Raw genomic sequence first — 23763 nt, forward strand, 5'->3', positions numbered from 1 at the left:
TGGAATATGCCTTTGGCAGGCTGAAAGCAAGAGAGAGGTGTCTCTGGCAGGCTGGACCTCTTGGAGGATCATATCCCCAAGGCGGTGACTGTATGCTTTTGCTTACATAATTTGTGTGAGTAAGGGTGAAGCATTTGGCTGTGGGCAGAACAGTGAAACACAGAGCCTGGATGCAGAGTTTCAGCAGCCAGACACTTTTGCAGTCAGAGGCCCATAGTGTGGCCATCAATATTGGGGAAGCTGAGGACACTTTGACAATGAGGGACACTGACATTTCTGTGTGTTGGGGTTGCTTCCCTGCATCATTCCATTGCTCATCCTGAGTGAAGAATTCCCATGAAGCCCAAGCGATATTTCAAGTTTCTACAGGGGCCAGAGTGATTGGTGTGGATTGTTACACAATAAATTCATGACTTTAAAATTGGTCTTTATTGATGTCTTTCAATCAGGATGCTTGGTGGTAAGGTTATTGAAAAACCTCACAATGGTGTTAATGTCTAGCTATTAAAGTCACAGCTGGTTTTACAGGGCAGAATGATGGAGGGAAAAGATTACTTGATGGTGAGCATGTATGTGTGGGTATAGAATAAGGATGTAAAAGAGTGGTCTAATAGTCGATAGCTGATAAGCCTAGATTTATTGGGTAGTCGAGTCGACTACTCACATACCTTCTCCCCTCCCTTGCTGCCTCTATATCAGAGGCAGTAAGGGGAGGGAGGGGTTAAGCATTAGCCGGTGCTGGGGGGAGCTAGCTTAAAAGCTGGCTTAAAAGCCAGTTTCCCCCAGCACCATCTCCCCTCTCACATTATTGCTTATATCAGAGGCAGCTGTGGGAAGCATAGGGGAGGCTGCTCCTGCAGCAACCCCTGTTCACAATGGCCTGGGCTGCTGAAGCAGCCCCTGCCCGTTGTCAGCCTGGATCGCTGCGAACGGGCTGCTGGACCCATCATGAGCCAGAACCAAGCAGTCCCAGCTCGCGCCAGTCTGGGATGCTGTGCCTCTGCATTTTAAATGTAATAAGAGCCCGGCAGCTCCTATTACCTTAAAATGCAGAGCCACCGTGGTTCAGAGCTCTCCTTTCTTTCCTGAATTGCTAACTCATGGTTCTTCTCCAGTGAGTTAACACAGGGTAGTTTTGAATGCCCACCCAACAGTTATTGCACCTCTCCTCCCCCCCTTGAGGGTTCTGTTTTTATTGCAATATAGTAACTTGTTTTGTTTGCTCATGGAGTTTGGCCAATATGTTGTTGGCCGCTTCACTACATTCATAGCTGTGTTGCTTCCAGAACATTCTGACTTTTCAGAGGGTTTTTACTGAACTTCTTTTTTTTATTATTGTTTATTTAGGAAGTATTAATGTGAAAAGGTCCGCCCCCTACCCTGGGGCCCCCTCTCTCCTCGATCCTTGTCTCACATCTCCTGACCACGCTCCCTCAGTCAGTGTGGTCATGAACACTTTTTCTTTGCATGATCACCCCGCTCGGGAGCTGAGGGGGACCTGGGCCCACCCTCTCTCCAGGCCCCAGCCCAGGACCCTAAGGTGAGCGTGCTCCTTCAGGATGCCACCCACCTGGCTGACGGGGCTAACCGCCTAAACGCGTCAGCCCGCAAGCAGTTCTCCGCCCGCCCGCCCGCCCTGGGCTACCTCCTCATCCCCGAGTGTCCTGGCTTCTCCTTCAGCCTTCCGCTCTTTTGTCCTCAGCCCTTCCTCCACGATCCCCGCCCCCCCCCCCCCCCCCCCCCCCCGTCCTCCTCATCTTTCCTTTTTACGGCTGTCGCTCCTCCCCCTGCGCCGGCGTCCGGAGACAGTTTCCCTTCCCCGCCCCCAGTGTCCTTGCCTGACCTGCCTCCCATTGCGCCTGCATTGGCATTGCAGCTCCCGGAGTCCAAGGCGCCTGCGCAGCCTGGGGATGGGCAGTCGCTCGCCAGCTCTGCTGCGCAGCTCGGGGATGGGCTGCCATCGCTGGCTCTGCTCCTGCCACCGGCTTTGCTCTCTCCGCGGCCAGGGGCGGGAGCGACTTGCCCCACTCCATGCGGAGATCTAGTGGCGGGGATGCATTTAGTTCCGTGACCCCGTCACAATTAACATGTTCACTAATTCTTACCATGTAAATATCAGAAACAAAACAACCATTACTGCCACAATGTTTTGTTTAAGGAGACATTATACAGGAACATAGCCATCCAGTTTCTCGTTTTAACAATGTATTACCATATCACAGTTTACATGACTTCTTAATCCTCGAATGTGCCTTTTCAAGAGCAGAGTTAGCACTAGAGGGAGCTTGTGCGGAGGGGAAAGAACGGAAGGCACCAAGGGACAGGGTGCAGGAGAGACAAATGCCAGGGGGCCAAGTGCAGACAATGAGGAAAAAGGCAGGAGGGGAAGTGTCAGTGGGAGGGGGGATGGGGCGATGCTGGGAGAGGAGAGGGGAAGGGCATTGGAGACGAGAGGGGAGAGGGGGAGGTGCTGTGAGAAGGCTTGAAAGAAGGGGTGGGCATGAGGAAGGCAGGGATGGAGCAATTCATGTGTGAGGGCACAGGGGCATGAGGGGAACGGTTGCAGAGGGTGGTGAGGGGGTGGGCATCAGGGAAAAAGAGGGCAAAGGGGGCAGGGGCAGTAAGGGAAGGGGGAGGCACCAGGAGGGTGCAGGGCTAAGGGAAGGTGCAGGTTCCAGGGGATTCTGGGGGTGAAGCAGAAGGGCAGACACCTGCAGGGGAGGGACAAGCACCAGAGGAGAGGCAGGGCAAGTGTGTAAAGGGAGGTGTTAGAAGAGGGGATGAGGAGAGGTAGCTCACGTGATCAGAGTGGGGCTACTGGAGGAGTGGGCACAGGCAGGAGAGAAGGGCTGGTGGAGGGGGGCAGGTCTCAGGAGGGCTGAGGGCAGTGAGAAGGGCAGGAGTCAGGACAGCAGAGGAGGGTGAGGAGTTGGGGGGCAGCAGGCACCAGGGGAACTGATGGAGCAAGTGGAGGAGACATGGCAGCAGAGAGAAAAGGTAAAGGTTAGGGTTACACCTGTTAAAAAAGAGCATAGCTCTTGTGCAAAACGCCCTCTCTTACCACGCCGTACTGTAAATTTCCTTGTGCAAGAACAGGCGGGCATTGTGGATGCTCTGTGCTCAAGAAGCCGCAAGTGAAGACATAGCCTTAGAGGGAACACTTCCCCCAGCCTCTCTGCCCCCGAGTTAATGTCACACCCATTGGGTTAATGCAATTGCAGGATAATTGCATGAGGGGGGTTTGGTGGGGGCCAAACTAATCCCTGTTGGTAGGAGGGTGGTGGGCAAAGTCCTTCCAGAGGGGTGACATGACACCTTTTACTTCTAGACATGATTGCTCTCTTTAAATATATTAGAGGGATAAATACCAGGGAGGGAGAGGAATTATTTAAGCTTAATACCAATGTGGACACAAGAAAAATGGATATAAGCTGGCTAGTAAGAAGTTTAGTCTTGAGATTAGATGAAGGTTTCTAACCATTAGAGGAGTGAGGTTCTGGAACGGCCTTCCAAGTGAAGTAGTGGAGGCAAAAGATCTAGCTGGCTTCAAGATTAAACTAGATGGGTTTATGAAGGGGATGGTTTGATGAGATAACATGATCTTGGTAAGTAATTGACCATTCATTATCAGTGGGAAATAGTCAATGGAGGGATAATAGGAGTTACTATAGAGAACTTTCTGGGTGTCTGGCTGGTGAGTCTTGCCCACATGCTCAGGGTTTAGCTGATCGCCATATTTGGGGTCGGGAAGGAATTTTCCTCCAGGGCACAGGCCCTGGAGGTTTTTCACCTTCCTCTGTAGCATGGGGTACAGGTCACAGCTGGAGGATTCTCTGCATCTTGGGGTCTTCAAACTGTTTGAAGGCTTCAATATCTGAGATATAGGTGAGAGGATTATTCTAGGAGGGGGTGGGTGAGATTCTGTGGCCTGCATTGTGCAGGGGGTCAGACTAGATGATCATAATGGTCCCTTCTGACCTTAAAGTCTATGAGTCTATGGTCATGTGTCCATCTTGCCCCGAGCATGTTACCTCCAAAGGTGTGGTTAACAGGGGTCAGAGGGTGTGGTTAACGGGGGTCAGGAGCGTGGTTAACAGGGGTCAGGAGGTGTGGCTAATGGGGCACCACCAAAAATTATACAAACCTGCCTCCCCTGGAAGTGCCAGCACTTGAGAACTTCCTGCCAAATCTGTCAGGATCACCTGTCAGAGGCTCCAAGACCTACCAGTAGGTCCCAATCTACTGGTTGGTGACCACTGACCTAAAGTGTGAATTTAAACCGGTAAACTTATCAGTATAACTTTTCCTACTCTTTCTCCTGCCCCACATGTAAATTGTCTTATTCTTGTTTCAGTGGTTCTTTTTGGTTTATCGCTTAGTGTAAGGTTGAGGGTTGTTTTTTTAAAGGTGAAACCATTTCCTCTTATGCTGAAATACAAGACTACTACAGAGGTATGGCAATATCAGTGTAATAATGTAGACAGCTCCTAACACTGGCATTCTGTTTAAGACCTCACTATTGGTGTGAGTGTCCACTACAGGATGACTAACCAGTGTTGATTATCTTGCTGTAAGAACATCAGGGAGGCAAGACCCTGCAGATTTACTATTAGGTAAATTAAGTGAGTAAGGGTATGTCTACACTACAAAGTTAGTTCGAACTAACGGACGTTAGTTCGAACTAACTTTCATAGGCGCTACACTAGCGCTCCGTTAGTTCGAACTTAATTCGAACTAACGGAGCGCTTAGTTCGAACTAGGTAATCCTCATTCCACGAGGATTAAGCCTAGTTCGAACTAGCTAGTTCGAATTAAGGGGTGTGTAGCCCCTTAATTCGAACTAGTGGGAGGCTAGCCCTCCCCAGTTTTCCCTGGTGGCCTCTCTGGCCAACACCAGGGAAACTCTACTGCCCCCCTCTCGGCCCCGGACCCCTTAAAGGGGCACGGGCTGGCTATTGTGCCCGTGCCAGGTGCAAGCCTGCCAGCACCCAGCCAGCAGACCCTGCACCTGGCACGGATCGAGCCACCCACCCGATGCCCCCCAGTCCTCCCCCTCTTCCCGGGACCAGGCTGGCTGCTCCCGGGAGCTTGCCCGGGACCGCAAGAGGCGGGCACCCGCCTGGGCTAGTGCGGACATCGTGGAGCTCGTCCACGATCTCCGCACTAGGCACAGGAAAGTGGCCGGCTTGGGCAGGAGAGCTGCCAGCCTGGCCACCCAGGAGCAGGTGTGCAAGAGAATCAAGGGGGTCCACTGAGACCCCCGACCTTGAGCCCTGAGTTTACAATGGCCGTCCTGGGTCAGACCAAAGGTCCATCTAGCCCAGTAGCCTGTCTGCTGACAGCGGCCAACCCTAGGGGCCCTGGAGGGGATGGACCGAAGACAGTGACCAAGCCATTTGTCTCGTGCCATCCCTCTCCAGCCTTCCACAAACCTTGGGCAGGGACACCACTCCTACCCCCTGGCTAATAGCACTCCATGGACCCAACCTCTATGATTTGATCTTACTTCCCTTTAAACTCTGTTCCAGTTCTAGCCTTCACAGCCTCCTGCAGCAAGGAGTTCCACAGGTTGACTCTTTGCTTTGTGAAGAACAACTTTCTGTTACTAGTTTGAAGCCTGCTACCCATTCCTTTCCTTTGGTGTCCTCTAGTCCTTCTTTATGGGAACTAATGAAGAACTTTTCTGTATGCACCCTCTCCACCCAACTTCTGCTTTTAGAGACCTCTATCCTGTCCCCCCTCCGTCTCCTCTTTTCTAAGCTGAAAAGTCCCAGTCTCTTTAGCCTCTCTTCATATGGGACCTGTTCCCAACCCCTGATCATTTTAGTTGCCCTCCCCTCTCCCAGCCTCTCTCTTCCCCCTCCCACCTCCTTTTCCCAGTCTCCCCCAGTTTTGTTCAATAAAGACAGATTCTATTTTTGACCACATGTTTTCTTTATTTTGTACATCAAGAAGAAGGGCTAGGGAAGGGTAAGTGGAAGGAAGTGAGGGAGGAATGGGGTACGAGCCCCCGATGGGGAGGACTGGGCTGGCTCTGCGGGCTTCTGGGGGTGGAAGCTCTCCTGCAGCCCCCTAATTGCCCCCTCTCCCCAGATGGCAGCCTGCGGCAAGTGCTGTGATGTGCCGAGTGCTGTGATGTGCCCAGTGTGGGTAGTCCGGGCAATCCAAGCCAGGACTGCTTTGCAAGCGGGGCACCCCTGAGAACTGTCTGTCCGGGGTGGGGGTCGGGACCCTTTAAGCACAGCCCTCGGCCAGCCTGAGACAGCAGCTCCATGCTCTAAGTCCTCCTCTGATGCCCTGCCGGCACTGCTTCCGGCTATCCTTAACCCCGCTTCAGGGTCCACTTAATGTGGACATGCTAGTTCAAATTAGCAAAACTCTAATTCGAACTAGTTTTTTAGTCTGGATCCGTTAGTTTGAATTAGCTTAGTTCGAATTAACTAATTCGAACTAAGTTAGTTTGAATTAACGTTGTAGTGTAGACGTACCCTATCTGACCAATGTGATGGAGGTGTGGGAAGTTATAGTGTGGACATCACCTAGCTATTCCATGGAATAAACTACAGATACCTTATCTCCACTTCAGATTTTATAGTAAGATAACTGTGGCCATGGGCGATTGGTGAAGGTTGGGCTGGGGGAGGCAAGCCCCCTGGTGTGCCACTTCTGCCAAAGCCTCCGCCCCTTGTTATAGATCAGGGATGGAGTGGCTTCCTTTATCACTTAATGCTTCCAAACTCCAACATGTCAAAAGTAAATGCAGGAAATTGAATGATTTTCAGGAGCAGTACATTAACAGTCTCAAAATCAGCAGTGATTAGAGCTGAAGTTGCTGGGTGCGGTCACGCCTCCAGAAAAATAATAGATTATCTGGCAAATATTTGTGGGTGCAGGAGCACAACAACCTCCATGGGCCCCTGGTCAAGTGGAGGGGTGGCTCTGCATTCCAAGAAGAGGCTGGGACCGGGGAAGCCAGCCCTCCGCACTACACAGTATAGCGTAGTCTTTCGTGCAGCCCTCAGAGCTACACGAAGCGCACGATGTGATGCTCCAGGTAGCAATTTGAAGTAGGGTTGTAATAGTGTAGATTAACTGGTAAACAAAAGATTATAGGTTAATGCTCTAGACTACATGCATTTCCCTCTCCCCTTCTCCCTGCCAGTACATTTTTTAGCAGGCTGGATCAGTCCTGGCTTTGTAACAGGTCCAGCAGCTATCCTTGCTGCCACTCTGTATTTAAAATGCGTTAGGAGTTGGGCAGGCTCTTGCCAGGTTCTCGGAGCTCAGAGCCCTCCCTCCCCCCCGCCGCCCCTTCCCAGACAGGGACTGCTGCCACCCCCGCGCTGCTGCCTCTTTCCCAGAAGCAGCAGCACAGGGCAACGGGGAGCCAGTCTGAGCTGGTTTTCAAACTGGCTCCCCTTGCAGACCAGCTCCCACCTGGCACTTCACGCTGCTGCCTCTGATACGGTGGCTGCCAGCCCTGCCCCCGGGGACTATAGAATAGTTGACTAACCAATAAAATGTCATGAGGTTACTCGGCTATTCAATTAACCGATATTTAACATCCCTAATTTGAAGGGCTCGGAGCTCCAACTGCTGCAGCAGCAGGGGTCTCAGGCCTCTTTGAATCATCAAGCTTCAGAACAACTGCCCCCCTTCCCCTTCTACCTCCATGCTCCACTCCCACCCCACCCTCCTGTTGATGGGCCTGTGTGTGTGTGAGCCTGAAGAGCTGTTCTGTGGTGGTAATCAACACCCAGGTGTGCGGAGCTGATTACCGAAATTAGAAGAAGGTACATGCTGTATGCAAATGAGCAGTTTTACAGACCGCTCACTAGGCATTTGAAAAAAGATAAAAACTATTGGTGGATTTATGGATATAGCCAAGAGGAAGGACATCTCATAGGGAGTAAGAGATCTTTCCTGTCTTGGCTTCACTTAAGTATCTTCACTTAGAAAGACAGAATAGCAAGAAGCACATGATAAAGGTACAGGCGAATCTCCACATTTCATTTCTCACAGTAAAAATTAACTACATGCAATTTCACTGGTCTTTCTAAGCATATATTTGAAATCTCCCTGGTACCATACAAGGAACAGCTTTGTCCCTGCATTGGGCTAACTTCTTGTTGTCCTCTCCAAATTTAAGAAGCCCCTATGGCAGAGGTGAGCAATAAGTTGCCCAGGGTACTGACCATGGTGAACTGCATCTGGCCTGTGGGCTGCTTATTGCCCACCACTGGCCTAGAAGCACCAGACAGATATCAAGGCCCCATTGTGGAATATGCTGTACAGAGAGGCAGGAAAGAGTTTCTAAAGACCTTTCCATCTAGGTAAGTGTTTCCCAGTTTTATTTGGCCGAGGAACCCTCTTCAGCTTTTCAGAATTTCAAGGAACCCCTAGGTTTGTCAAGCAAAAAAAAAAGGGGGAGGGAGGGAGGGACACACCAATGCATGAAAATCACATTCCTTCCCCAACACACACACCCCTCCTTGAGGCCTCATCCGCTCTGTTCCCCTCCTCTCCATCACTTGCTATCTCCAGCCTTATACGCTCTCACTAGCTTGAGACAGGAGGTGTGGGAAGGGATGAGAAGTACAAGCTCTGGGAGGGAATTTGGATGCAGGAGAAGGGGATGTTGGCTTGGGGAGGGGGCTGCAGGCTCGGGAGTGTTGGGCTCTGGTGGAAGGTTGGGGTGCCGAGCAAGCCAGGGCTTGTGGATGTAAGACTTTCCTCGCATGAGTAAAATGAATTGTGTTGTGCACCAGTACTGAATTCATGTGGCTTGTCTGGATGTGCCACTGTGGCACCCAAGTTATTAATAAATATCTTATAAACCTCTACCTTTTCCCTCTGCTGACATGTCTCCTCCCCTGGTGCCTGCTTCCTCCCAACTCCTCACTCTCCTCTGCTGTCCTGACTCCTGCCCTTCTCACTGCCCTCAGCCTTCTTGAGACCTGCCTCCCTCCACCGGCCCTTCTCTTCTCCCTGTGCCCACTTCTCCAGTAGCCCCACTCTGCTCATGTGAGCTACCCCTCCTCATTCCCTCTTCTAACACCTCCCTCTACAAACCTGCCCTGCCTCTCCTCTGGTGCTGGTACCTCCCCTGCAGGAGTCTGCCCTTCTGTTTCACCCCCAGAATCCCCTGGCACTTGCGCCTTCTCTTACTCCTGCACCCTCCTGGTGCCTCCCCCTTCCCTCACTGCCCCTACCTCCTTTGCCCTTTTTTCCCCTGATGCCCACCCTCTCACTACACTCTGCCCCCATTCCCCTCATACATGACTTGCTCCATCCCCACCTTCCTCATGCCCACACCTTCTTTCAAGCCCTCTCCCAGCACCTCCCCTCCCCCCTCTAGCCCCCAATGTCCTTACTCTCTCCTCTCCCAGCATCACCCTGTCTCCCCTCCCACTGACACCTCCCCTCCTGCCTTTTTCCTCATTGTCTATACTTGGCTCCCTGGCATTTGTCTCTCCTCTACCCTGTCCTTTTGGTGCCTTCCCCTTTCCTCCCCCTCTGCACAAGCCCCTTCCTCTCCCAGCCCTTCCCCTTCCTCTACCTTCCACTTTGCGGGGCTGGAGTCTGCGCTCCGTCCCCGGACTCTGAACCTGCAACTCAGCCACACACAGCATTGCAGCACCCAGCAGTTTTAAAATCCCGGGTCGTGACATTACGTCACGCCTGGGCGTCTCCCTGCCTACCGGTTTGAGCACGCTGCACAGGGCAGCGGCAGCCAGCAAGGGGGAGCTCAGTGAAGGTTGCGCATGGCAGGGATGAGACAGGGATGGGGTCGGGGGAGAGACGCTCTGGGGCCAGGGTGGGAGGACGTGCGGGGGAGGCCGGGGCCTGCTCCAGCTCCAAATATTGGTGGAGCATGGGCACATGCCCACACCTTCTCCAAATATTGGTGGAGCATGGGCACATGCCTATGCCTCTCCTGGCTAGCCAGCTCTCTTTCTTTCAGAGGGGACGGGGGAGCGTCAGCTCCTCGCGGAACCCCTAGTTTTGATTTGCGGAACCCCAGGGTTCCCTGGAGCACCAATTGGGAAACACTGATCAAGGTTTTTGCAAGATGCAGCTAGAACAGTGGTTCTTAAATTGTGGTCCACAGACTACTAGTGGTCTGCAGCTGCCTTACAGTGGGCCATGGCTTGAGGCCTGGTCTGCTCTGAAGCAGGGAGCCCACACTGGTGCTCCATCCCTGTGCCAACCACTCCCCTATGAGGTTGGAGTACCAGAACTGGCTTCCTGCTGTGGGGAGGAGTGGAGAGAAGGCACTAAGCCTCACTGCGGGATCCTCCTCATGGGGGGAGCAAACAGCTCTGCATGCTGCTGCTCCCTCTCTTTCCAGCTTGGGGAATAGCTGCACACAGACGCACTGCCTGGAGGCTTTCCCCACTGCTCCCGTTGGCAGTAATCATGACCAACAGGAGCAGCCGGAGGCGGTGCTTGGGAGTGGCAGGGGATGCCAAGTCAGGTAAATGCCCCCCCCATCCCTCTCATGCCCAAACCCTGCTCCTGCATCCTCTCTCCTGGCCCAGCCCACTACTGACCCTCCCTCCCATCCAGACCCTCCACTCTCACCCCCTCTTATATCCCCATTCCTATCCCACTCCTCGGCAGCCCCTCCCCACACATTGAGCCCCTCATTTTTGGCCTGGGGGGCTCACAAAATCTACTAACCCTGGGACCCCAAAAGAATTAACCTGGGCTGTAGGAAGTCCTGAACCTTGGTCCTCCCTGCCCCCCTCCCAATGCCACTGCCACCGCCATCCCCGTGGGGCTGAAGTGCCAGGGAAGTGAGGTGTCTCGGTTGGGGCCACATCAGTGAGGGTTTGGTGGGATTTTTTTGTTTGGAGAGTTTTTTGCCTGTCACTTTTTCTTTTTTTTTTTTTTTTTGTATGGTCCCAGACTGCTTTTTGTTTGTGGATCAGTGGCCCTTGTTCCAAAATAGGTTTCCCACCCTTGCCATTAGGGATGTCAACATGTAGATGATTTCGTAATTAACCAATAAGCCTGGGATTCTTGGTTAATCTTGTCAACTATGCACACTTGCCAGTAAGACTATGTTTATACTGCACAGTTATTTCAGAATAAGATATTCCAGAACAGTTATTCCGAAATAGCTTATTTCAAAATAGCACATCTACACTGCAGGGAAGCCTCAAAATTAGTCCTAATGTGGACATGCTATCTCTATTTAGAGCCCCAGGAGGAATAACTTAGAATAGCTCTGGTGAGGGGCCATTTCAAAATAGCAGAAGTGGAGCATCTACACATGCCTTATTTCAAACTAGCTATTTCTGAATAGGCATTATTCTTCAGAGAATGAGGTTTACAGAAGTCAGAATAAGCCGTCTGTTATTTTGAACTTATTTTGAAATAACAGAATTGCTTTGTAGACGCTCACATAGTTATTTCGGAATGACGGCCTTTATTCTGAAATAACTTTGCTGTGTAGACGCACCCTGAACCAAACTAGTTGGGGAAACTTTCGTTAATATGTGCATTGTCATTTAGTGGGCCAAGGAATAAAGAAAAATGTAGTCTCAGTGTTTAACTGCACTTTTTTAGCATGGTATGATTATTTCTTTCTGGCCTGGCTGGACATGCTTGATCTGTGTATCCCTCACTTGGTTAGGATTGAATTAAGTATTTATGAAATGAAAAGCGTGTGCATTGTAATGAGTCTTTCAACTGCTAGGTTTTTTTTACCCCACTTCTCTGGACTCTGAAACCCTAATAAAAACTAATTGCCAGTGTTCTTTTATTTTGATCACTGTGAAACACACCACAGGAAGATCTTCCTTCTTCTCTCCCCTTGCAAACCCGCAAGTAAACACTCTGATCTGCGCCCTATAGCTAGGATTGCATAGCAACTGTTGCTTTATTGGGTACCTTTGGACAACCGTGGTACTCCCTTTTTTCCCCTCTAGTTAAAAGCCAGCATGGGTAGGCCTTTTAATCTTTTCTGGCTGACAAATAAGCTAATTAAATGTTCTTTTCTCTTTGACTTAAATCCATTCCTCTTGGCAACACTGTGTCAGGCTTTCACTCCAACTAGCTGAAGATATTTGTCTTTTTAAAGAAAGCAAGTTTTTCACACTGGGAAACCCCTTCCCTCCCCCTTGCTCGAACCCCTCCCGTCCCAGGTCATGATCAAAGTGCAATGATTTAACTCTTATTTAATGAGGTTGCAGCTTCATACACCTAACTTACAACTTTTTGCTATTGTAAAATTTAAGCTAACATTACTTACCCATGCTGCTGCTTAAGAAGAACATCTTCTTTGTATTTTACAAAACTGCTATAGGAAAAGAACAAAATATTGAATATTAAAGACCAGATGCCGCACAAATTTAATCAGGTATATAACTTTGCTCACCCAAGTAGTTCTATTGAATTCAATAGGACTGCTCATGTGCTTAAAGTTAAGCATGTGCATTAAGTGTAGCATCAGAGTCTGTATTTATTTTCTTTAGAGGCATAACTTCAAAACGAAACTGTTTCCATGTTAATGAGAGAGGATGAGGCATACCTGGGAGGTCGACAAATGCCTTTGATGTCGACCGCGGAGCGTCCAGACTACTGTGCTGAGCCGACAAACAGCTGATCGGCTCAGCGCGGCAGCCATGTAAATCTAAATGAAGTGGAGATTATTTATATCGCCGCTTTATTTTCCTATGCCATGTAGTCTAATCTATATGCCTCTGTCGCCAGAGGCGTGTAGTCTAGACGTACCCCTACTCTGACAATTAAGGCTACGAGATGGTGTGTGGCGGAGGAATAGATTTAGTAACGTATACATTTTTAAAAAAACACCTTAATTCATATTTTGACTTTTCACCCTGATTGTCATCTAATAAACCAGATATAGTAACTGTTCCTATTTTCAAATTGAAGTGATTTCACAATGGAAGTTAACTACACCAGGTGCTCAATGAATTGAGAAGCCACATTCGTGGGTCAGGCTGGAATTAGACAAGTTTGCTCTTACCTATGCATAACTTGATACAACTGATGGGACGTTGTATTGGAAAATAGATCAAGTAACTTGTTCGTCATAGGACTTGTGATTTGACTTCAATCTCATGCAGTGTGACAATCTGGAGGGCTTTGTTTAGAGTGTTGCTTCAACTCCCCCAAGCTCAAGTCCATATTGTTGGTCATGGTTTTGTTCTGGTTGCTACTTCTTATTTAACACCCAATTTAGAAACTACCAGTGCTAAGAAGCAAAAGGAAGTTCTAAGAGCATTCAAAATACTTGATATTTGAACACTACAACTGAATTAAGCTGTTTCTGTTTAAATTTAAAGCATGTAATAAATCATCGTGATTAAAACCTATTAGGAAGAACTTTGTTTTCTTGATACCTTCTAGGACAAAAGCTTTTGAAAACATCTGGGTAGGAAGGAGGAGTGAATTAGAATTTATAGATGTGATTGTTAGTTTAGCTTGTCCTTAGTTCCACAAGAACACAGAGGCTCTCAGAAATCTTGTGCTCTTCTCCTGAAATTTCTATGCCAAGTGCTAGAATAGCTTTTAAGACCATGGTTCTCAAAATTTATGGCCCACAGCCCACCTTGCTCAATGCAAACCTTGCTGCAGACCACCACCCATCCATGATGACAAAATGCCAGGAGGGGGTCAGAGGTGAAGTCTGTGTGCGAGGTAGGGTGCAGGAGTTGGATGGGAGTGGGATGGCTGGGGGGAAGTGATGGGTGCAAGAGCAAGGTGGGGGATCTGGGTGAGAGGGAAGGGTGCAGGCTGAGGGTGGGGGGATAGCAGAGTTCATGAGTGGGCTGGGAGCATGGAGTCTCAGGAGGGAGGGTGCGTGAGGGGAGTAGTACACTCCCCTAGAAGTACATGTATTTTATTGTCCTTTCTAACAACTCAAGCTCGTGAACACCAAAATAAGGCATACTAAAAACAGCTAAATAAATACAAATAAAGTCAGGGCCATTAAGTGAAAGCATAACAAAATATGCACCAGAGACCCAGTTTAATAACCTACTCCTAGCATAGACCACTAAATCTTCAGGAAAAGTTGATTTAAAAAATAAAGTATCTTCCAAAACATTACTGGCCCCCACAGCCCCTGAGCTGGGGTTAGGACATGACAGGTTAGAAAAGACATGGGTGATACTGCAAATCAAATTTCAAGGCTGTATTACATGTTCCCAGGCAATGCTAAATCCAAATATTTTAAGCAGCCAGTGGAGATTACATTGATTTTTTTTTTAAGGATGCTATTGGCCAGTTAAGTCTGACTGTTCTCGCTCCCAAGCTACCACCCACAGATCAATCAATGGAAATCAATCATATTTCACTCACTCTTTGGGACTCACAAAGCTGTTCCTGATCTGCCTAAATGTTTTTCTCCCTTTCTTAAATTAATCCACTTCTAATGACTCTTCCCCAATGTTTTGCCATACTGTAATCCCTCTGTGGTATAACCTGGACTGTCATTTGCTTTCCATAGACATCACGGAGCTAAGTGGTATGTATTTAGCTTTTCCAGTCATTGCCTACTAACACAGCTCCTGGATCACTACAACAGCAGTGGGCAATAACCAGTCCATGGGCTGCATGTATCCCTTGGCGGCCTTTATTTACCTGCAGCTCTGCAGATACGGGTGCTTGCAACTTCAGTTGGCCGTGGATCACTGTTCCCAGCTGATGGGAGCTGCGGGAAGTAGTGCCCCAGTCTGTGCCACTTCCCACAGCTCCAAGGGACCGAAAACGGTGATCCATGGTCCCTAGTTCCTTCCATGTCAGCTCATTCTTCTTCTAGTGCTTGCTCGTGTCCATTCCACTTAGGTGTACACGTGCTGCATGCATGGATTGTCAGAGAGTTTTCCCTTAGCGGTACCCATTGGGTCAGCAGGGGAGCCCCCTGGAGTGGCGCAGCTATATTGGCGCATACATCCCCCTGCTGGCCCTCCACCCACTCAGTTCCTTCTTAGCACTGGTGATGATTATTGGAGCAAGCATGATCCCAGCAGTATTGGCAGTTAATTAGCACCTCGTTCAGTACCATTGTTCTCCAAGTTGCTTTCCCTTTTTAAACTGTTCATTAAGTTGTTCTGTTTCATCTTTAGAGTTAGTTAGTGTTTGTGTTGGGTTGGGGTTCACCTGTTGTGTCCCCATCCTGTCCCCAGGGCATGCCAGGGCCTCACAGCTTTAAGGCCTGCCCAGATTGTGCTAAGCCTATGACCTTTTGGGATCTGCACGATTTGTGTCTGAAGTGTCTGGATGAGACTCATGTCCCAGTAAATTGCAAGATCTGCTGTACTTTCAAACGCTGGATTCAGCGCATGAGAGACTCGCTCTTGAAGGTGCTCCTAATGGAATCAACACTCCAACCAGCACCAGCTACAGATACAGCACCAAAGTCCTCCAGGGCCTCGACAGTGTCAAGACACTCTTCTACCTGTCACTGTTCCCAGTTGCTGTTGCCTCATAAGAAGAGGAGGTCAGAGAGGGGCAGATCGCCATCTCGGCACGTGTCCGTGGTGCGCCCTCAGTCAGGGACCCCTAATGTGCCTGCACAGGTCTCAAGGCTCGCTGCTTCTGAACCCACACATGGCCAAGTGAGCGTGGCCAGGGAGTGTAGCCTGGACGAGGAGCTCATGGATCAGCCCTCCTCATTGGACACATTTTAAGAGCTGACAGAGCTCACTTCAAGCCAGCCCTCACCATCTTCAGATCACTGCAGTCTTTTGCCTGCACCAAGATGCAGGCTCTGAACCCTGGCAGGTGATTGTCAAGACCAGCAGTGGCTGCGACTTTACTGAAGACCTCAGGCTTGGCAGTACATGCAGTGCTGCCCTCACCGGCATGAACGTCAATGCTGGCTCTGGCAGTGATGCTCTCCTAAGAGTTGAAGAGCTCCATCTTTAGTGCCACCACTACTGGTAGTGTAAACATGCCCTACGTTTTTAAGGTAAGACTGTCAGCCGACGGTCAGGGCAGTGAGTGGTATGTGTATGTGTACTATACACCCAAGACTTTAACTGCTGAGACCGGGGTCCCTTGCAGTGGGCAACCTGGAAGAGGTTGAAGGGCGCCCCAATAAGTGTAGAAAGAGCTTATTACGCTTCAGATTTCAGCTGCTAGAATTTCATAATTCCTTCGCAGCGGGCAGCCTCGGGGAGGCTGAGAAGCGCCCCAACGGAATTTGCCACCTGGGTGTGACACAAATCCAAACGCCCAAGCTCTCCCTATATCTGTCCCTTTATGACCGGCTGAAGTTCTTTTAAATTGTGCTTGGTTCTATTACAGCAACTGAAGGAGTCAGGTTAAAGCTTAAACAGTTACAGGTTTATTTGAGGAAGCTTATAAATCATGTGGTTGCAATGGCTATTGTTCTATTTCTTAACTGCTGGCAAATATATAGATAGATAGATAGATAGATAGATAGATCTTAAAAAAAATGGTTACAAGGAAAATAAAGATAGGAAATAGAAAATAATGGTACCAAATGACAGCTTAATCTTTAAAGAGCTCTATTCTATGCATGCACTAAAAACAAAAGGACACATACAGGTACAATTTTTACCCCTTTCTGCGTCACTCGGTCCCAGCGTGTCAGGCCAGGATCGGTCCCTCAATTCCTCGGAAAGACGAAAATACGAGGTGGGCGTCCCCGTGGACCTTGGGAGGTCAAACACCTAACCCGACCAGCAGGTAAATGGTAGATTGACACTCAAAGTGAGTGTGTGCTGGGCCCATCTTATATACCCATTGGGTCACGTATTTTCTCTTTCTTATCTGTAATGCCAATTGATGCTGGTCTGTCTGCTGTGAGACCAGTTCTTACAAGGGAGTTGTGAACTTAATTTACACTTGTAAGAGAGAATTGAGATGATTAAATTTGAAGTACTGGACATTGTTTTCTCAGTGGGAAATTCCTCTTCCAGGGACTGTGTGCGTTCGAATCAACATAGGTGCCAGCCGACACTTCTTGCAGCCTCGAGCTTAGCTTATTTCCTTAATCGTTACTCAGAGTCAGAAACTTGCATATCCTGGTCAAAGCAGATCAAAGCTTAATGGCTATGCTGATCTTCTTATTGTTCCTTCTCTGCTCTGTATACAGACATCTCAGAGGGCAAGCAAGATTGTTTGAGATGGGGGGGGCTGCCTGGCTACATTCCACCCCCTGATACGACACACCACGTCCCAGGAATGCAAGATGGTGGCTTGCCAGTACCTCTTGCCCACCTTGGAGGAATTTAAAAGTACCCAATGGCCTGATTAGAGGGTTCGGGGTCGAGGAATTGACTGGGATCCTTTCCCAGCGCTGTATATTGAATGTGCGCAGAGGAAACGGCTGTATTAACTAAACATTTTACAACACACAATATTACACAAAAGGCAATTATTACAATCAGAATAATCAGAATAGTGGTTATAATAAAATGCAGAAGGGGAGATAAAGAAAGTCCCAGCTGGTGGGCTAACCAACTCAGCCATGAGAGTTCTCCATCTTTAGTTACAGCATGTAGCACTTTAACTGCATCTTTTATGGCAGACACATCTTGTTCTATCTGCCCTGAATGGTTTACATAAAAACAGCAAGACTGATTGATTACAGCACAAACTCCTCCTTTTTGAGCCAAAATTGCGTCTAATGCAATCCTATTTTGCAGGGCAAAGCGTGCTACAGATTGAATCTGCTCGTTGAGTATGCCTAGAGCATCTGCAGTGTGGTTGAGGGCTATTTCCAGCTGTCCTGAAACATTTACTAAGGCTTGTTCAAGCTCAATTACTCCAAGCCAAGGCTAAAATGCACGGGCAAATGCGTGAAAACCTGAGGGGTGTTCTATGAGAGGGTTTAGGGTGAATTTCCTCCTGGATCTGTGTAGGAAGCTTCCGAGGTTGGTAATACCTGGAGCCGTGATGTGTGGGTGTACTGTTAGTCCTCCGGGCACAGTGTGTCCCAGGGAGCACCGTCCTGTCCAGCCTACTGGCAGGTATTTATAGGCCTTTTCCCCACAAATGAAAAATAGTCCAGGTTCCTTGTTAAGGATAGGGGAATATGGTCCCTTGTACCATCCCTTCCCCAGGGGCTTTTCTTTGGGGGCATGATATGCAGCACAGTAGCTGTTGTTAGTGATGGAGCACTGGAGGGCAATTAATAGGTCCTGTAGGATCTGGTCTGGTCGAAAAAGATTTGCCTTAGCACACTGGCCAGGCAGCAGGCTATTGCTTTTCACCAGTGTAGGGTTATAAATGTATCCAGTGCTAGGGACTATGAAGAGGGAATTATTATGCCAGGTCTTACTTTCTGGGCATTGACTAAAGTTTAGGGGGATAATGGCGGCATTGCTAATGCCAAACAAAAGTCTGTGGCCAAGGGAGACATTGAGAATGTTCCCCCAGCAGTTTAGGGTGTCTTGGTGGGTGTGGCTATCCTGATGTGAATACATATCCCAGGCCCCTGATCCTTTATTAAAAGTTGCAATGTGGGTGCATTGGTGGTCCTCAAAGCTACCTAGTTGAGGTCCACTGCCTTCCTTATTCTCGAAACAAATGGGGTACATGTCTGTGGAGATTCCAGTTACATATTCTATTGGCTTACCCCATACCGTCTGTTGCCACTTTCCTTGCCACCCCCTGAGTTCCCCCCGAGAGTCATTTTTAGGAGTGTGGTGGTCGCTGTCGTCAAACCATACCGGCCCCCATCGGAAAACATCACTCTTGTTCCACCAGTCATTTGGGCTGAGAGGGATGAACTCGATTCCTAGTCCAGTGGATGAATTGAGCAAGGTGCACATCCAACAGTTCGTGGCCCCAGCAGCGGAGGCGATGGCTTGAATGGCACCTTTGAGCGGATATTCTGGTGTAGCAGCAACAGTTGAGATGAGGATGGAAACCATGGCAAGTCGGAGTACCACGTCTTGCTTCAGCTTAGGGTTTCTCACAAAGTTCAGTCTATGGCTAGCAATGGCAGTCGCAAGTGTCACAGCAAGGAGTGATGTATATACAACAAGTTCATAGCAGCTTCCTGGATTCAAGTCAGCATTGGGAAGGGTCCATTCTGCTGGAGCACTGTCCGGGATCATTGCCTCAGTTTCCTGGAATAAAACATAAGGTCAGCCGGTCTTGGATACGATCCAAGCCTCAGTAATGGTTATTGGTGTTAGCTCAGCATCGGCAGTGGTCCAGACTCCTTTTCCCTTGTAGGAGTGTAGTACACGTGTTTGTGTCCCCAAGCTGGGGTGCTTGATTACCACAGTGTCTCCAGGTGCATATTTAGGATCCTTGAGTGGTACAGTGGGGCTAGGAGGGGTTCTCCCTGTAGGGAAGAATCCCTTGTGGAGTGGACTGCCCGTAGGGGTCTGCCGGTTGTTTAATCTCTGCACCACAGTATCCAGTCTGTTTCCCCATTTGCCATCCGTAGGCCTCAGGTGGGATTTTAACAGTCCATTCCAGCGTTCGACTATGCCATTAGACTGGGGTCGATACGGGAGGTGGAAAGTCCACTGGACTCCATTGCGGAGGGCCCACTCATTTACCAGCTTGTTTTTAAAATGTGAGCCGTTGTCGGACTGGATTTCTTGGGGCGTTGGGACAAGGGCTATTAAGCGGTTTAGTCCCATGACTGTAGCTAATCCTGTTGCCACTCGAGTTGGGTAAGCAAACCCAATTCCTGAAATAACTTCTACTCCAGTTAAAACGTACTTCCACCCTTGCTTACTGGTGGGTAGTGGACCAATATAATCTACTTGCCAGGTTGCCCATAGTACCTTTCCATCTCTCAGTCTGGCAAACCGTTGTCCTTCTGTTATATGTTTCCTGAGCTCAGCACACAGGGTGCAAGCTTGGACCAAATCTCTGGCTTGTTTGTGGGTGATAGGCCACCCCCTGGCATGTGCCTGCCGTACTAGTTCATCACTTCCTGTGTGTCCCAAGGTTTCATGTAGCCAAATGTACAGGCGGTTCCAATCCACCTGAACAGCAGAGATCTGTGCTACTGCATCTGCCAGGTTATTCAGCCGTGCAGTCGGGGTGTTATTCTTTTGGTGAGCTGCCACATGGCCTATGCTCAGTGCATGTTGGGTTGCATGCTGGTATATCCACTTCCAATATTCTACTCCCCAAACAGGCTTTCCTCCTATTTCCCAGTTATTATTTTTCCAGTTAGTTATCCACTGGGTGGCTCCAGCCCATACAGCATAGGAGTCAGTATAGATGGTTCTAGCGCCTGCCGCACAAGCCAGTTTAATTGCTGCCAGCTCTGCAAGCTGGGCTGATCCCTCTATGTTTGTGGTCAGGGGTGTAGCAGATGTGTCTGCTGATACAGCAGCGGCCTTCCCTGTCCACTTTCCTTTCACTAGTTTGGCACTGCCATCTGTGAACCATACTCCCTCGGGTTGTGACGGGTTAAATGGGGCTGCATCCTTAATAGGAGATTGCTGTGGGGGCTGATGGTATTCCTCAGGCATTCCTACCCTCCACAGGGACTCCTTAATCATGGTGGGGTTTTGTGCAGTATCTGCCCCACCTACCCTGTGGTGCAAATAAAGTGCCCATCTCTGTACAGTCATTTTCTGAGCTATGCGTGGTGGCAATTCCTTTCCCTCTAGTATGGGCTTAATGATTGGAAGAGGAGTGTGTAGGGTTATGGTTTGAGCTTGGGTTAGCTCCTCTGTTTCCCTTAGGGCTGTGTAGGCTGCCAGAAGCACCTTTTCATAAGGCAAGTAATTTGACTGTGACCCCTGCCATGACTTTGAGCCAAACTGTATAGGACGACGGGGTACAATTTCACTTTCCTGCCATAAGGCATGGGACATTCCTGTATTTCCCACGGTAAGGTACAAATGGAATGGGGCATTAGGGTGTATGGGGCCCATGGACTGATAAGTGTGTATTTCGTTTATGAGCTGTTTCATAGCTTCCTCATGGTTAGGACCCCACTCCCATCTAGCATGTTTTCTAAGCAAATTGTACAATGGTCGAGCTATGACCGCAAAGCCAGGTACATGTTTCCTCCAAAACCCCAAAATTCCTAGCAATTGTCTCAACTGTGTTTTATCCTCGGGGGATGGTGCTTGGCTAAGTTCCTGTACTGTCTCATTCGGGACCATCCTCCTGCCTCCCATCCAGACAGTGCCTAGGAATTTTACCTCATGAGAGGGTGGCAGTGATGCTCTCCTAAGAGTTGAAGAGCTCAATCTTTAGTGCCACCACTACTGGTAGTGTAAACATGCCCTACGTTTTTAAGGTAAGACACAACTTCATAATCAAGTATGTACCCACACTATCAAGTTTGCTGCTATTGTTCTAAGTTGTATGGGTCTCCTCCATTTGCATGTATCTAGAGTTGGTGTTTGGCATATTAAAGTAGCTCTTAAAGACAAGAAAGCTTCAATTTGAAAGATACCTTTTATTCAGAAGGCAAGACTCTTATCAGACCTCACTTCCTGCCTTAACTTCTGGAACTCATAGTTCACTGGTGTACTAGCACTGCACAACTTTGTCTTGTACAGATAGATCAAACCGTGTTTGCACATCCCCTTGAAAGTCTGCTTACCCCCTTCCCCAATTACTTTTGTGTTCAAATCCACAAAACTCTGGCTAGCTGTTCCCCGTGCTGCATGATGGATCTGTGAATTCTACAGGCTTGCTAGTGTACAACTAGTGCCAGGATCCTTTGCATCTTGGTGACCTTGGGCTTGAATTTTTGAGTCAGTTTTGAAATCCACCTTTAATTTTTTTTAGGCAAATTTGAAGAAAAGGAGGCTCGTGTTCCCAAACTGGAGCAGTTAAATAACTTGGTTTACCTGTACAACGTGAACATGGTGCTAAACAAGAAAGACCTGCTCAAGATGGAATTGCTTCTCTTGGAAAGTTTCAACTGGAATCTGTGCCTGCCAACTCCAGCACACTACATCGACTACTACCTCTTCGCCTCTGTGGGTGAGAACGACCTTCACAATGGCTGGCCTATCACATCCCTGGGCAAAGTCAAAGCTTTCATGGAGAAATATGCTTACTATTTCCTTGATTTCTCAGTGCAAGGTAATCTCTCGGGCCAACTGTGCGAGGTTGGGTATGTTCAGCTTTAATATGTGGTTTTCCAGTGGGCTAGTAGCAAAAATCCAAGGCAAATAAAGGCTTTTAAAACTGTCACAGAACAGGCCAGGCCAAAGAGCAGTATCTTTCCTCAGTATTGCTACCAACTGCAAATGGCATATATTATCAAAGGCACTTTTGAGGGAAGAACCTTTCCCTTAAAAGTAGGGTTGTAAGGTGTCCAGTACTGAACTGAACAGTTCAGTATTTTCACTTCCTATCAGGTAAAAAAATTCAAAGAATACCCAACACCTGAAATGTCCGGTACTTTCTGATTTTTTCCTGGCCAGGAGGTGAAAATCTCAGGCTGTCCGGTTCAATACGGAGGCAGCCTGGCAATCCTAGTGCTTACCAGGTTTCGCAGGGGAGCTGTCTGGCCCGGCACAAGAAGGCAAGATGGTGGGAGGCCGCTGGCAGCCTGTTAGGGCCAAAAAGCCTCTCACACATTTTTTTAAAGGGGCCCAGTAGTGGGGTGGTTTTGTATGTTTGTTTTGTTTTTGTTTTGATTAACAACTCTCGGGGTCTCAGTATTTTTTCTGAAAGCATCCGGCAGCACTACTTAGAAGAGTCTATATGGCCCTCTTTGCAAGCATCTAAAACTAGATTGGAATGATTCAGTCCTAGAACTTCTGTGATGCCCCTAATAAGGGGTTGTGGATTTTTCCTTTGAGAGAGAGAGATATTTTGGATAGCTGTTAAAAAGCCAAAGAGGCTTACTGTCTTGACTGATGCAAGATTTGAACTATGGTGTATTCTTGATTCTTGAAAAAGTTGGTTAAAGTTAAGTGGCCCAACCTTGTTGCAGTTGGGACCCTTCATAGAAAACTTGATAAGAAGTCAATGAATGTGCTCAACTTGCATGATATGGAACAGATGAGAATGTCTTGCAGAGGTATAAATCCACAAACGTGTCATGGTCTGAAATGTTCTATCCTGTTTTCAGAAGGTATTTGCTGGACATCAGATGCAAACCTGAGGCCTATGTATCAAAGATGGAGACTTAACTGTCCAACTCTGTGGGCATTTGTCCATGTAACTTTGTCCAACTCGCTGCATATGGACAAAGTGAGTAGAATTCATTATAGTGAATGGCGATAGGTCAAAGTATTTTTTTTTAATTTCTTTAGATTACGCTTTCCTCAGCTTTCGACCATCTCTGATTGCTGCTGCTTGTGTGTGTGCATCGCGCATCTGTATGCAGATTTCTCCCTCCTGGACCACACAGCTCCAGCTGCTAACATGTTATTCCTGGGAGCATCTTGCCCAGTGTATCGAAATGATGCTAATGTAAGACTGCTGGACCAAAGTAACCAATTTCTCAAACTCTTAGTAGACTTTCTGTTCTCCAGAAAAGTAGAGCTGTAAAGACTCCAAGTGGCATTTTGATTAGCCGTAATCGAGATCACATGAGATCAGTACATCTCAATCCATATCAGTAGAGTTGGGGATTGGGGTAATCTTTGTAAATATTGGTGCAATGGTAGTACAGTATGTGAATCCATTACCTCAACTATGCAATTATTCAGGCAATTGAGTAGGTAGGCCATACAAAATTTGGCTCCCCCTATAGTTTTGTGGAAGTAGTAATCCATCCTTTGTGATGTTATAACGCTTTTAGTGTATGAAGTAATACTGTAAAGTGATAGTGATATTCCCCTTACAACAGAGACATTCCAGAACTGT

General features: G+C 48.4%; 1 protein-coding gene and 1 pseudogene across 2 annotated transcripts in view; one reads left to right on the forward strand and one right to left on the reverse strand.

Moving 5' to 3' along the window:
- The window catches only part of CCNJL (cyclin J like), a 59326-nt gene that overhangs the window by 30558 nt on the left and 5005 nt on the right, over positions 1-23763 (forward strand). For both annotated transcript variants that reach the window (XM_006137145.4, XM_006137143.4), the window contains 2 exons: positions 21727-22026; positions 23208-23367. In XM_006137145.4, the coding sequence (XP_006137207.1) occupies positions 21727-22026; positions 23208-23367 (460 nt within the window). The remainder of the gene's footprint in view (positions 1-21726; positions 22027-23207; positions 23368-23763) is intronic.
- On the reverse strand, positions 16734-19013 carry LOC142818707 (endogenous retroviral envelope protein HEMO-like; annotated as a pseudogene).

Source organism: Pelodiscus sinensis, chromosome 17, assembly GCF_049634645.1.
Source record: "Pelodiscus sinensis isolate JC-2024 chromosome 17, ASM4963464v1, whole genome shotgun sequence".
NCBI lineage: Eukaryota > Metazoa > Chordata > Testudines > Trionychidae > Pelodiscus > Pelodiscus sinensis.